This window comes from Eucyclogobius newberryi, unplaced genomic scaffold, assembly GCF_026437365.1.
Source record: "Eucyclogobius newberryi isolate DKJ021-1_F unplaced genomic scaffold, fEucNew1.0.hap1 SCAF_21, whole genome shotgun sequence".
NCBI lineage: Eukaryota > Metazoa > Chordata > Actinopteri > Gobiiformes > Gobiidae > Eucyclogobius > Eucyclogobius newberryi.
The window spans coordinates 3286987-3300950 of NW_027315846.1; the positions used below are offsets into that span (position 1 = coordinate 3286987).

Consider the following 13964-nt stretch of genomic DNA (forward strand, 5'->3'; position numbering starts at 1 on the left):
CACTCTTTTACAGCACGAGCTCATTCTTCCATAGAAAGACGCTCTTTTGAGCCAAGATTAAGTTTCCTTTTACCGACACGTGTCCTTTTCCAGCTTTCATAACGGTCGGAAAATAATCTCTCAACTGTGACGAATGTCGTTAGAGATGATGGAGTTGAATCAGTCGTTTAATGTCTTTATCATTTACTGCCAGATTTAGAGCAAAAGGTAACGGATGAATATGTGACGTTAACTTTGCTTGTGAAGTAAACTATCTAAATCAACCAAAGGGTTCGAGAGTTAAATAAAGAGTCACCTGAGTCCAGGATACTACAAACAAATGCAGTATATTCATTGTTGCTTAAACTGAGGACACGGTTAGTCGCATGTTGTACACAAAGGGTAATATATATTTAGGCTTTTTGTTTAAAAATATGTAGAATTTATCCAGTTTTTTGCTGTTTGGACTTTGATAAGATTTTCACTGATGGTTTTATGAGACCAAATGATGTAAAAACACAGTTCAAAGTTAAAATAATATCAGGCTCAGTTTAACTTTAAATATGTCATTTGAATGTAGATGTAGATGATGTAAATAAAAGGATTGGGATATTATTTAACCTTTTTAGGCCGAACATGTTGTTTCAAATCAAAAGTCTCTAATCCTGTGGCAGAGCCCTGGTTTAGTCCTGGTTTATAGTCCTGGTTTAGTCCTGGTTTAAGCCTGGTTTAGTCCTGGTTTAATCCTGGTTTAATCTTGGTTAAATCCTGGATTAGTCCTCAAATCAAATCAAATCAATTTATTTTTGTAAGGCCCAAAATCACAACAACAGTTGCCTCTGAGGGCCACAGGGAGAAATGGTCCTGGTTTAGTCCTGGTTTAATCCTGCTTTAGTCATGGTTTAATCTTGGTTTAGTCCTGGTTCAGACCTAATAATAAAGTTAGAGTTACAGGGGAGACACTGGGGATGTTTTGTGAGTCTAAAGTCTCAGTTACATTTGGAAGGAAATGGAATTGCACGCATTGCTTTAAATGTTCTATAGAAACAAACTTTAATCATTTGAACAGTTCAAATTGCAGTTGTTATTAGACCGTGAGTAATACTCGACTGGAGCCTATCCCAGTGACTTCGGGCCTTAGGCGGGGTACATCCTGGACAGTGGCCAACTCGTCGCAGGACGGGAATCGAACCCATGATCTCCTTCTTGGGAGGCAAGAGCGCTAACCGCCTTTGCCACCGTGCACCCTTGAATATTGTGTACTGAAAGAATTTGCGATATGTGTGTGTCCCGCTCTCTGCAGCTGCACACGTTCCTGGTGCTGGAGCTGCTCGGCGGTGGAGAGCTGCTGGAGCGGATCCGGAGGAAGCAGCACTTCAGTGAGACCGAGGCCAGTCGCATCATGAGGAAGCTGGTGTCGGCGGTCAGCCACATGCACGACGTGGGCGTGGTCCACCGCGACCTCAAACCAGAGGTACAGGGCAGACCGGCATCGTCTTCAATAATGCCATATATGAACTTTAAAGGACACATATTATGCTAAATTGACCCTGTTCTAACATTGTTCCCTCGTCACAAACATGAAGTTGTTTTTAGCTTCACTCACGGGAGTTTGTTGAACAGCGTTTAGTAAATCTCGACTTTGAGCCTCAAAAAACACCCAGATCTGTGACGTCAAAGGCAGAGATCTAGAATACACCGAACCAACTCTTTACGAAGAGTAGAGCGGCCATGTTTTTCAGTCCCCGTGATCTTTTTTCCCCACGCGTGTGTCTCTGATTGGCTAATCCACCTGTCAATCACGGCCAGCTGTCAGAGTATAAGTCGCACCAGCCAAAAAATGAATCGTAGAGAAGAAAAAACATATACAAGTCACATTTATGGGGGTATTTGTGTCACTTCTAAACAACTCCACAAACTCTGGAGGTAGAGGAAGTGCAGATTCCTCTTCTGCTTCCAGTAGATGGCGCGCTAACTCCAAATCTTGATGAGGGAACGCCTGACTGATTAAGTTCATGCATTATCCAAAACATGTTTAAAGGACAAATATTATGCATTATTTGTATTGTTATCATTATCTGGTACCTTTAGTTTGGCATCTCAAAGCATAAAAATAATTATAAAGTTTTTCATTTCTTTAGTAACTTTGAACTACCTTTTGTTTTGGTGACATCTACTGACTACAGAGGGAATTACACGGAATTGAATACAAGCATTTCGGCCGGCCGTTCACTTCTTGGTCTCGGAAGTATTGTCGTACTGATCGTGATTGGACGGGAGAAATGCAGCGAACGAGTCTGGAGATGATTCACGGCGTTAAAAAAAACAGCAGAAGATTCTCAGAGTCACAGATGGAGAAAACGTCAATGATCGAGGAGTGTTTTTGACACTCGAGGGGAGACGACTTTCTAACGAAAATTCATCAGACTAGTGTGAATGAAGCTAGATGCAGCTCCAGGTGTGTTTTTGATGAGGAACAATGTTAGAACAGGATTTAAAGCTAAAAAAAAGAAGTAAATTTAGAATAATGTGTCCTTTTAAAGGCTAATAATACAAATAAATGTGTCCTTTAAGTTAGTACATTGTTGCTTGCAGCGGTTTTTGGTTCAAGAATAAATATACAGCCTAATATCATCTTGTGTTGACAAACGCTTGGTTTGGCCCGCCGTACGCACAAAGTTATTCAAATCTCCGCTCTTATCATTGTATATATATAAATACAGTATTTTTCCGTGTAACCAAAGTACTAGTATGAGTTATTAGGGTTAGTCTCCAAAGTTTTACGCCTTTCAAAAAAAAAAAAGTCTCGTATTCGATTTTCCAAAGTGTCCAATCCTCCGGAGCCGATGCGAGCGCCGCGAACCACCGGCTTTCCAACCAAATCATTGTCTTTTGCTGAACTTCCATTTTCGGAGTCACTCGGGGCGAACGGCGGCGGCGACGGGCGAATTGCCTCGCCTGACCCCGGCGCCGAGGACCCAAAACGACCTCCTCCTCGGTCTTCACGTACCAATTCCGCCGAAGGGAAAACGATCACTGCGCGTGTGTCTTGTGTGTGTGTGTGTGTGTGTTTGTTTGGCAAATTGCTCCGCCGCAGAACCTGCTCTTCACGGACGAGAGCGAGAACTCGGAGATCAAAATCATAGACTTTGGATTCGCGCGGCTCAAACCTCCGGACAATCAGCTGCTGAAGACCCCCTGCTTCACGCTGCAGTACGCCGCGCCCGAGATCCTCAAGTACGACGGCTACGACGAGTCCTGCGACTTGTGGAGCCTCGGCGTCATTCTGGTGAGTGGGCAGCAGCGGGGGGGGAAGGGGGAGTGGCTGCGTTCACGTGCGCGCCGGAAATCTGACCGTGATCTGACCGATTATTTACTGGGCGCATTTACACGACCAGAAAAAAAATAACATGAGTTGACTATTAAATAAATATTGTAATTTCTGGACTATAAGTTGCACCTTTTTTCATAGTTTTGGCCGGGGTGTGACTTATATTTATATTTATACTTGTATACTTGTACTCCAGAGCGACTTATATGTGATATTATTTGTCATTTTCACACTTGCAACTGCATTTCATACTCCAGTGGAACTTGTGTGTTTTTTCTTCTCTATTATGCATTTTTTGGCTGGTGCGACTTATAGTCCGGAAAATACGGTAAATAATGTAATTGTACTTTGATCATCGTTTTCTGGACTGTACAGACTCTAAAACACATTCCAAAAGACCTTTTAGAACAAAAACAGTGACGTTATTAATCAAAAATGTCAAAATATGAATGTGTGTTGTGAATTAAACTGTTTCTGATTTTCATCAATAATACACTTTATTTGTACTTTATTATATTATATTATTATATATTTTATTATATTCTCTCTCCAGCCTTCCAATCTGATCTAATCTAACCTTTATTTGTTTTATAATGTATTTGATAATCAGATAACGCATTAATTGGAGCAGATTTTTGGTGTTTACAGCAGAAGGGAAACCTGAAACACCAGGTGACACATTTCAGAGCAACTGTTGCTTTGGGAAGACAAATTACAATACATTTTCTTAATTAAAAGTCTCATTAAATCACAATAAGTCAGAATTAATCATAATAAATTACAATTAGTCACGATATATCACAATAAGTCACAATAAAAAGATGTAACCAGGGTCACGATATCAAATGTTAGTGTTACGGTTATTGTGAGAAAAATCACAATTCAACGATTATTCACAGTTGAGACCAGTGAAATCTTTAATTTTCTTTTGTTCCCATGGTCTGACGTGTGACTGTTCCTTTTGTGAGCGGCTTTATGAAATGTAACTTTCTGGAAAAAAAAAAAGAAAAAAAAAAAGCCAGATTACTTACTTTCCTTTACATTTAGGTTGAATTTTTTGACAAGAGATTGAATTAAAATTACTTAATTTTGCCTTTAAAATTGTCACGATTTATTATTATTTTGGTTCTTACAATTATATTGTGACTGGAATAATCGCGATTATCGATTAACCTGATAATGGTGACATCCCTCGTGACCGGACTGAAATTGATCCGTATAAAAGATATAATTCAAGCGTATAATTCTGTACATTGCGACGGCCCGCGATATTATCGAGACCGCGCGATGTCACAATATTTATATTTAAAAAAAATAAATTTTTGTACTTTTAAAAAACAGTTGTGCATCTTCCCTTTGCCATTTTGAGGTCTCGTGCCCGGCGTTCTGTTTCCCGCCTCATTTTACATGTATTTTACACGAGAAATGTCATTTTAATATCAAGATTTTTTTCTTTTTTTTTTTCTTTCCATTACCTTTTGGAAATCAGATTTTTAAAACCTCATTTCTGATTAGTCCCTATTCACGAGGCGTCCATGTCTCTGCCTGCGCTGAAAGAGGCTCTGTGCGTCTACAGTGAAAGACTTTCCAAAGGGCCATGACCTGATTATTGATAACGAAAAATAAACCTTTTGAATTTGAAAAAAATAAAAAAAAATACTTTTGAAAAAAAACAAACCACCGCCTTTCACCGCATTTTCCAAAACCACATTAATTTCAATCAAGAATCAGCTCCACGTGGATCAAATATGTTCTGCAATCAGCCAGTGTTTGTTTTTAGTACAAGGCTGTGCAGGATGTACAGATTATGTAGCTTCAGGGTTTGTGTGGTCTGCAAGGGTTTGTGTGGTCCGCAAGGGTTTGTGTGGTCCGTGAGGGTTTATGTGGTCCGTGAGGGTTTGTGTGGTCCGTGAGGGTTTGTGTGGTCTGCAAGGGTTTGTGTGGTCCGTGAGGGTTTGTGTGGTCCACAAGGATTTGTGTGGTCAGCGAGGGTTTGTGTGGTCCGTGAGGGTTTGTGTGGTCTGTGAGGGTTTGTGTGGTCCGTGAGGGTTTGTGTGGTCCGTGAGGGTTTATGTCGTCCACAAGGATTTGTGTGGTCAGCGAGGGTTTGTGTGGTCCGCAAGGGTTTGTGTGGTCCGTGAGGGTTTGTGTGGTCCGTGAGGGTTTGTGTGGTCCGTGAGGGTTTGTGTGGTCCGCAAGGGTTTGTGTGGTCCGTGAGGGTTTGTGTGGTCCACAAGGATTTGTGTGGTCAGCGAGGGTTTGTGTGGTCCGTGAGGGTTTGTGTGGTCCGTGAGGGTTTGTGTGGTCCGTGAGGGTTTGTGTGGTCCGTGAGGGTTTATGTGGTCCACATGGATTTGTGTGGTCAGCGAGGGTTTGTGTGGTCCGCAAGGGTTTGTGTGGTCCGTGAGGGTTTGTGTGGTCCACAAGGATTTGTGTGGTCAGCGAGGGTTTGTGTGGTCCGCGAGGGTTTGTGTGGTCCGCGAGGGTTTGTGTGGTCCACGAGGGTTTGTGTGGTCCACGAGGGTTTATGTGGTCCGTGAGGGTTTGTGTGGTCCGTGAGGGTTTATGTGGTCCACAAGGATTTGTGTGGTCAGCGAGGGTTTGTGTGGTCCGTGAGGATTTGTGTGGTCCGTGAGGGTTTGTGTGGTCCGTGAGGGTTTGTGTGGTCCACGAGGGTTTGTGTGGTCAGCGAGGGTTTGTGTGGTCCGCAAGGGTTTGTGTGGTCCGTGAGGGTTTGTGTGGTCCACGAGGGTTTATGTGGTCAGCGAAGGTTTGTGTGGTCTGCAAGGGTTTGTGTGGTCCGTGAGGGTTTGTGTGGTCCACAAGGATTTGTGTGGTCAGCGAGGGTTTGTGTGGTCCGTGAGGGTTTGTGTGGTCTGTGAGGGTTTGTGTGGTCCGTGAGGGTTTGTGTGGTCCGTGAGGGTTTATGTCGTCCACAAGGATTTGTGTGGTCAGCGAGGGTTTGTGTGGTCCGCAAGGGTTTGTGTGGTCCGCAAGGGTTTGTGTGGTCCGTGAGGGTTTGTGTGGTCCGTGAGGGTTTGTGTGGTCCGTGAGGGTTTGTGTGGTCCGCAAGGGTTTGTGTGGTCCGTGAGGGTTTGTGTGGTCCACAAGGATTTGTGTGGTCAGCGAGGGTTTGTGTGGTCCGTGAGGGTTTGTGTGGTCCGTGAGGGTTTGTGTGGTCCGTGAGGGTTTGTGTGGTCCGTGAGGGTTTATGTGGTCCACATGGATTTGTGTGGTCAGCGAGGGTTTGTGTGGTCCGCAAGGGTTTGTGTGGTCCGTGAGGGTTTGTGTGGTCCACAAGGATTTGTGTGGTCAGCGAGGGTTTGTGTGGTCCGCGAGGGTTTGTGTGGTCCGCGAGGGTTTGTGTGGTCCACGAGGGTTTGTGTGGTCCACGAGGGTTTATGTGGTCCGTGAGGGTTTGTGTGGTCCGTGAGGGTTTATGTGGTCCACAAGGATTTGTGTGGTCAGCGAGGGTTTGTGTGGTCCGTGAGGATTTGTGTGGTCCGTGAGGGTTTGTGTGGTCCGTGAGGGTTTGTGTGGTCCACGAGGGTTTGTGTGGTCAGCGAGGGTTTGTGTGGTCCGCAAGGGTTTGTGTGGTCCGTGAGGGTTTGTGTGGTCCACGAGGGTTTATGTGGTCAGCGAAGGTTTGTATGGTCCACGAGGGTTTATGTGGTCAGCGAGGGTTTGTGTGGTCCGTGAGGGTTTATGTGGTCCGCAAGGATTTGTGTGGTCAGCGAGGGTTTGTGTGGTCCGCGAGGGTTTGTTTGGTCCGCGAGGGTTTGTGTGGTCCGCGAGGGTTTGTGTGGTCCGCGAGGGTTTGTGTGGTCCGCGAGGGTTTGTGTGGTCCGCGGGGGTTTGTGTGGTCCGTGAGGGTTTATGTGGTCCACAAGGATTTGTGTGGTCAGCGAGGGTTTGTGTGGTCCGTGAGGATTTGTGTGGTCCGTGAGGGTTTGTGTGGTCCGTGAGGGTTTGTGTGGTCCGCGAGGGTTTGTGTGGTCAGCGAGGGTTTGTGTGGTCCGCAAGGGTTTGTGTGGTCCGTGAGGGTTTGTGTGGTCCACGAGGGTTTATGTGGTCAGCGAAGGTTTGTGTGGTCCACGAGGGTTTATGTGGTCAGCGAGGGTTTGTGTGGTCCGTGAGGGTTTATGTGGTCCGCAAGGATTTGTGTGGTCAGCGAGGGTTTGTGTGGTCCGCGAGGGTTTGTGTGGTCCGCGAGGGTTTGTGTGGTCCGCGAGGGTTTGTGTGGTCCGCAAGGGTTTGTGTGGTCTGCGAGGGTTTGTGTGGTCCGCGAGGGTTTGTGTGGTCCACAAGGATTTGTGTGGTCCGCGAGGGTTTGTGTGGTCCGCGAGGGTTTGTGTGGTCCGTGAGGGTTTGTGTGGTCCGTGAGGGTTTATGTGGTCCACAAGGATTTGTGTGGTCAGCGAGGGTTTGTGTGGTCTGTGAGGGTTTGTGTGGTCTGCAAGGTTTTGTGTGGTCGGCAAGGTTTTGTGGTCCGTGAGGGTTTGTGTGGTCCGTGAGGGTTTGTGTGGTCCGTGAGGGTTTGTGTGGTCCGCGAGGGTTTGTGTGGTCCGTGAGGGTTTGTGTGGTCGGCAAGGTTTTGTGGTCCGCAAGGGTTTGTGTGGTCCGCGAGGTTTTGTGTGGTCCGCGAGGTTTTGTGTGGTTTGTGTGGTCCGCAAGGGTTTGTGTGGTTCGCGAGAGTTTGTGTGGATCGAGGTCGTGCAGGATCGAAACCGAACACACTCTGACGCCAACGATCGAAACGCAAAAACGACACACACCGCGCTCGGGCAAAGCTCAACAAAGGGTCTATCCTGGACGACAAAGTGGACAGGTCAAACGCAGAGACGACGGCATCACGCAGCGGGATCGAAGTCGTGCGGGATCGAAACCGAACGCGCTCTGACACCAACAATCGAACCGCAAAAACGACACACACCGCGCTCGGGCAAAGCTCAACAAAGGGTCTATCCTGGACGACAAAGTGGCAGCCTTTCATTTGACCCGACCGTACAAAAGGTTTAGCGATTCTAGTATTCTATTCTTGTTTTTTTTCGCTTCCCAAACAAAAACATAACAAAGCCCGGCTGGAAAAACCCTGAACTACCCGTGCGCTTGACCCGCACCACGTACTCGCCGCCGTTGCGCTAATGAAGAGGAGGACGAAGGCGAGGGCCTGTTTAGATCATTTAAAACCACTTCATCGGGTCCATTGAACATTCGGCCGTGATCTACAAAAAACGCCGGCCGTCGCGATGGGTCAAGGGCTCTTCTCTCACGGGCGTTTTTTTTTTTTTATTACGGCTCGTTTGTGTTTTAATAAGCGGAGAAACGGGCGCTCAAAAAACGGCCATCGAAAACAACAACAACAGAAGCGACGACGAGCGCGTTTTTCTAATGAAGCGGAAAGATTCGGGGGAATATGTCTAATTGTAATCATTCCGACGAGTGGCGCAATTATGATTTGAAGAGGTGTTTCCAATTTAAAAATCAAGGTTCGGTTCAGAGTCCACGTTTCGGAGCGCATTGGAGAGAAGACGGAAATGTGAACCGCTAAGCTAATACGAGCAAAAGTGAGGTGAAAGGTACAAGAAGAATAGCATAAAGTAAATAAAATAAAACCTCTTTAACCTGTAGCTTAAAGGTGTAATGGACGATTTTTCTGCGATTTGAGAACGCAGGTGGAAGTGTGCATGCCACTCCCCCGTGCGGACTGATACAACACACACGTGCGTTTGTTTATTAGCGCGACGGATCGCATCACATCTCTCGTCTCCCGTAGATTTCCGTCTTCTTATGAGACAGCTCGAACTGTCTTTCTCCGTCTTAATTTTTGTCCTGTACACTGATGGAACTATATTATGATAGATCAATGCGATTAGACACGCGGAAACGTGCTGCTCGAGAGGACGAGCCCACAGGAGGCTGCAGGTGAGCAGTAGGTGCGTTTTATGATTGATACGTGGCAGGACTACGCCACGAGTAAATAAGACTCAGATTTGGGTCAAAAAAATCGTCCATTCAACCTTTAAAGGGCCCATGACAGGTTTTAATGATGTTCTAATTTTGACATTATTTGGTGTATTTGTACCGGTTGTACATTTAAATAATAGTTTTACACCAGTTGAGTAGGTATTTCTGGAGAAAACAATGAAAAATCTGTTGAAAATGACAGGAAGTGACATCACACCAGGGACAGGAAGTGACATCACAGCAGGGACTCATTCCAGTCCAAGTTTATGCAGAATTTTCACAAAGAAACAACTTTTTTGACTCTTTAAACAAAATGTATAAAACGTAACTGGATTATAGTTCAATGAGTCGTCCGACCTGTAGGGGGCGCTTTAACCGTCTGTGTACATTGTTGTGATGCGCTCTAAAGTCTAAAGTCTAGTCCAGGTTTAGTTCTGGCTTTTTGTTTGAACACGCCCTACAACATGACTCACAAACGTAACCGCAGAACGCCGCACTCCCAGCTCTGGTCCTGGTCCTGAATGCCTGTCCCGTGTCGTCTCCCCCAGTACACCATGCTGTCGGGGCAGGTGCCGTTCCAGTGCCAGGAGAAGAGTCTGGCCCACACCAGCGCCGAGGAGATCATGAAGAAGATCAAACACGGAGACTTCTCCTTCGAGGGCGAGGCCTGGAGGAGCGTGTCCCAGCAGGCCAAGGACCTCATACAGGGTACTGCAGTCACACGCCGTATCCAAGGGCCTCATACAGGGTACCGCAGTCACACGCCGTATCCAAGGGCCTCATACAGGGTACTGCAGTCACACGCCGTATCCAAGGGCCTCATACAGGGTACCGCAGTCACACGCCGTATCCAAGGGCCTCATACAGGGTACCGCAGTCACACGCCGTATCCAAGGGCCTCATACAGGGTACCGCAGTCACACGCCGTATCAAACTCCGTTAAGATGAAATAGTAATAGATGAGTATTTTTTAATGTCATCTGGTAATTTACAAACTCATTTTGAGACTTCATGTCATGTGATTATAGATTCGTATCATTTACACTTTTGATCCTTCTCATTTCAAAATCATTTCCTCTTTGGGATAAAGCCTAATCCAACGTTTGAAAAGCAATCTCTGTTTTTAACGTGACATTTTACGTGACTAAGTTTGTTAACGTGAATGACGTGGTGGTGCTTGGCTCTTTTCCTCTGGCGCTCTCTAAAGCTGCTGTTTACTTCCCGCTGCAGAGCTGTTGACAGTCGACCCAAACAAGCGCATAAAGATATGCGGCCTGAGGTACAACGCGTGGATCCAGGACGACTCGCAGCTGTCCTCCAACCCCCTGATGACCCCCGACATCCTGGGCTCCTCCACCGTCTCCGTGCACACCTACGTCAAAGCCACCTTCAACGTGAGACGCTTCCACACTCCATCACTCGCCGCACCACCCGCTTTGACCCCAAATTTCTGCATCTCGCGCTGCACACTTCCACGATTTTAACTTTTAACCTAGAACTTTTGTGTCTCGTTTATTCATTTATCACAACGATTTATCCATTTAGACCCTGATGCAGAGCAGATATGTGGATATGAAAGATAAATGCTCTTTACATCTTGCAGTAAAAGCATCAAAAAAGAAAAAAAAGTGTAATATGTAATGTATTGTACAAATTATGAGCGATTGACTAATAATCATGTAAAAAAAGATTCCGTTGTATCATCTGGACTCTGGACAATACGTTTTGACTCTCATCCAAGAGTCATTCTCAACCTTCGAATCAAGACCGGGAACTCAGATATTTATCCTACTCTGGGTAGGCCCTGCCCACCGAGCGGGACCTCCCGATGAAAAGGTGTTATTGGTTTCACCAGAAACTAAACCTCTTTGTTTACTTTTAGTTCTTTACTGGGCTATCAGCCTTCTATTGTCCCTCAATAGAATGGCTCACTCTCTCTCCTCCCTGAGTACCTGATTAGCATCAGAATGGCCTGGGCGTCGACCTCTCCAGGGATCCAAAATTCCATTATAAACGACCGAAAGGTTGAAACTAATAATCATCTTTATTAAAATAAATAATGAAGCGACCGTTAAACGAACTAGTGACGCATCATTTCCTAATTCTTTCTTGTTTTGTTCTCAAATTGGTCAGGCAAAGTACCACACAAGACCATATTTGGTCCCACAAGTACCACCAGATCTGGACCAGGCCTATAACCGGGTCCAGATCTGGACCAGGCCTATAACTGGGTCCAGATCTGGACCAAGCCTATAACCGGACTACATCCAAATACGACTGGAATTATTTTTGATCTAACTTTGATACTTCAGGACTAACCCAAAGGAATGAGAAAGTAAACGTGCCTCTGACCTTTGCCCCCTCGCAGGCCTTCAACAAGTGCAAACGCGAGGGCTTCCGGCTGCAGACGGTGGACAAGGCGCCGCTCGCCAAACGCCGCAAGATGAAGAAGACCAGCACCAGCACCGAGACGCGCAGCAGCTCCAGCGAGTCCACGCAGTCCTCCGCCTCGTCCTCGCAGTCGCACGACAAGGGCTTCCACGACGGCGGGAACGACGGGCAGCCGGCGACGCCCCTGACCACGCCGGCGAACACTCCCGTGGCGCTGAGCTCGGACGAAATCCCGCCGCCGCCCGCCTTCCACTTCACGGAGGGACAATGAGCGGCGAACGGAAGAAAAGACTCGGAAACGTCTTCTTTTTGTTTGTTTTGTTTGTTGCCGTGACGACGATCGGAAAAGTCGCCGTTTTATCCCTTCGGCTTGATAGTTGCATGTGCTCTGCATGCGAACGCCAACGCATGAAAGCACGGGCGGAAAACCTCAAAAACGTCGCCGTTAGCAATAGCCAATCGCTCGCTTTCTTCGTCCCGACGTCGCCATGGTGTTTTCGGGGCGTGTCCGTGTCGGGAAATACACGCGCAACGGGGATATGTCCGAGTGCGGCTGCCGCTTCGTCCGTCGTCCGCTGTCCAAAGGGAAAAGTCGTGCGTTTACGTCCAAAGGAGGAGCGTCGTCGTTGCCGCGCGGGGTCGCCGTCGTTGCCGCGCGGCCGTCGTGGGTTCTCCTTTCGGTGTGGAGCTTCCGCAAGTTTTCGCCGTATTTATATGTGAATTGTAAAGATTTGTGTTTGTGTGTTTTTATAATGAGTTGCGTTACTATTCTTGTTAATTTATTCGTGGATCTGAGAGGAAAGAAAGCGGTTGTCGCGCAGAGAGATTATTTTATTGTCGTTTTTTTATGTGTTTGTCATTGTCGCGCTTCTGTCTGAATGCAGTTTGTAGTGTGTTGAAAGCTGACGTAGACCAGTGGTTCTCAAAATGTGGTGTGTAGGGTTTTCATGGTTCTCAGGTTAGTCCCCCTTGGATTAGTCTTGGTTTAGGCTCGCTTTAGAGCTACTTTAGAGCTACTTTAGTCCTGCATTAGACCTGGTTTAGACCTGGTTTAGACCTGGTTTAGCCTTTGTTTGGACTTAGTTTAGACCTGGTTTAGCTCTGGTTTAGACCTGGTTTAGACCTGGTTTAGATCTGGTTTAGCCCTGGTTTAGCCTTGGTTTGGACTTAGTTTAGATCTGGTTTAGCCTTGGTTTAGCCTTGGTTTAGACCTGGTTTAGCCCTGGTTTAGCCCTGGTTTAGTCCTGGTTTAGCCCTGGTTTAGTCCTGGTTTGGCCCTGGTTTAGCCCTGGTTTAGCTCTGGTTTAGCCCTGGTTTAGCCCTGGTTTAGACCTGGTTTTGTAATGATTCCATTACCTATTGTGAACCTGTTTTATACTTGGATTTGACCGAGTTAGACCAGGTTTATTTCTTTTCTCTCCATGACCATGTTTTGGCCTCATTTGATGACTCCACAGTTCAAATCCTGGTGTAACACACAAACGCTCAGCTCGACGCTCCGGCTTCAGCGCGAGCAGCCGCAGGGACTTGACCCAAAAGAGCAGCTATTTTTAGGCCGACTTTGCTCTGAAAACGTGACCATAATGTAATGTACAATCACGGGAACATAACGACGTTTTAATAATGACACGTGTTTTTTACGATCAGTCAAGAGTTAAAAAAGTGCCAAAAGACAATGATTTTTTTAGATACAAATACAAGTCATGAAAGAGTATTGATTTAATTACACGTTAAGAGGAATATACGTATAAACTGTGCAAGAATCATCATTAAATTTAAGTTTTGAGCTCCGAGAAATTTAACCCTGGTTTAGCTCTGGTTTAGCCCTGGTTTAGCCCTGGTTTAGTCCTGGTTTAGTCCTGGTTAGTCCTGGTTCAGTCCTGGTTTAGCCCTGGTTTAGCCCTGGTTTAACCCTGGTTCAGCCCTGGTTTAGTCCTGGTTTAGCTCTGGTTTAGCCTTGGTTTAGTCCTGCTTTAGTCCTGGTTCAGTCCTGGTTTAGCCCCGGTTTAGCTCTGGTCTAGCTCTGGTTTAGCCTTGGTTTAGCCTTGTTTTAGCCTTGGTTTAGCCTTGGTTCAGTCCTGGTTTAGCTCTGGTTTAGCCTTGGTTTAGCTCTGGTTTTGTCCTAGTTTAGAGAAATGCCCTTCTCCAGTCAGAATGTATACATATGTAAAATACAAAGTACTTTTAAGTCTAGTGTCAGATGTGGGGTGAGTAGAAGCACTAGTAGAAGTAAAAGTCCAAGAAATGACTCGTTTAGGAGTAAAAGTATATTTGCAGAGTAATTGTAAGAGTAGTA

At 46.2% G+C, this 13964-nt stretch overlaps 1 protein-coding gene across 1 annotated transcript in view; it reads left to right on the forward strand.

Moving 5' to 3' along the window:
* The window catches only part of rps6ka5 (ribosomal protein S6 kinase, polypeptide 5), a 40576-nt gene extending 28613 nt beyond the window's left edge, over positions 1 to 11963 (forward strand). Inside the window, exons 13-17 of the mRNA XM_072457819.1 lie at positions 1283 to 1453; positions 3077 to 3268; positions 9826 to 9985; positions 10508 to 10671; positions 11646 to 11963. Coding sequence (XP_072313920.1) covers positions 1283 to 1453; positions 3077 to 3268; positions 9826 to 9985; positions 10508 to 10671; positions 11646 to 11939 — 981 coding nt within the window. The 3' untranslated portion in view covers positions 11940 to 11963. The remainder of the gene's footprint in view (positions 1 to 1282; positions 1454 to 3076; positions 3269 to 9825; positions 9986 to 10507; positions 10672 to 11645) is intronic.
* Positions 11964 to 13964: the final 2001 nt, after the last annotated feature.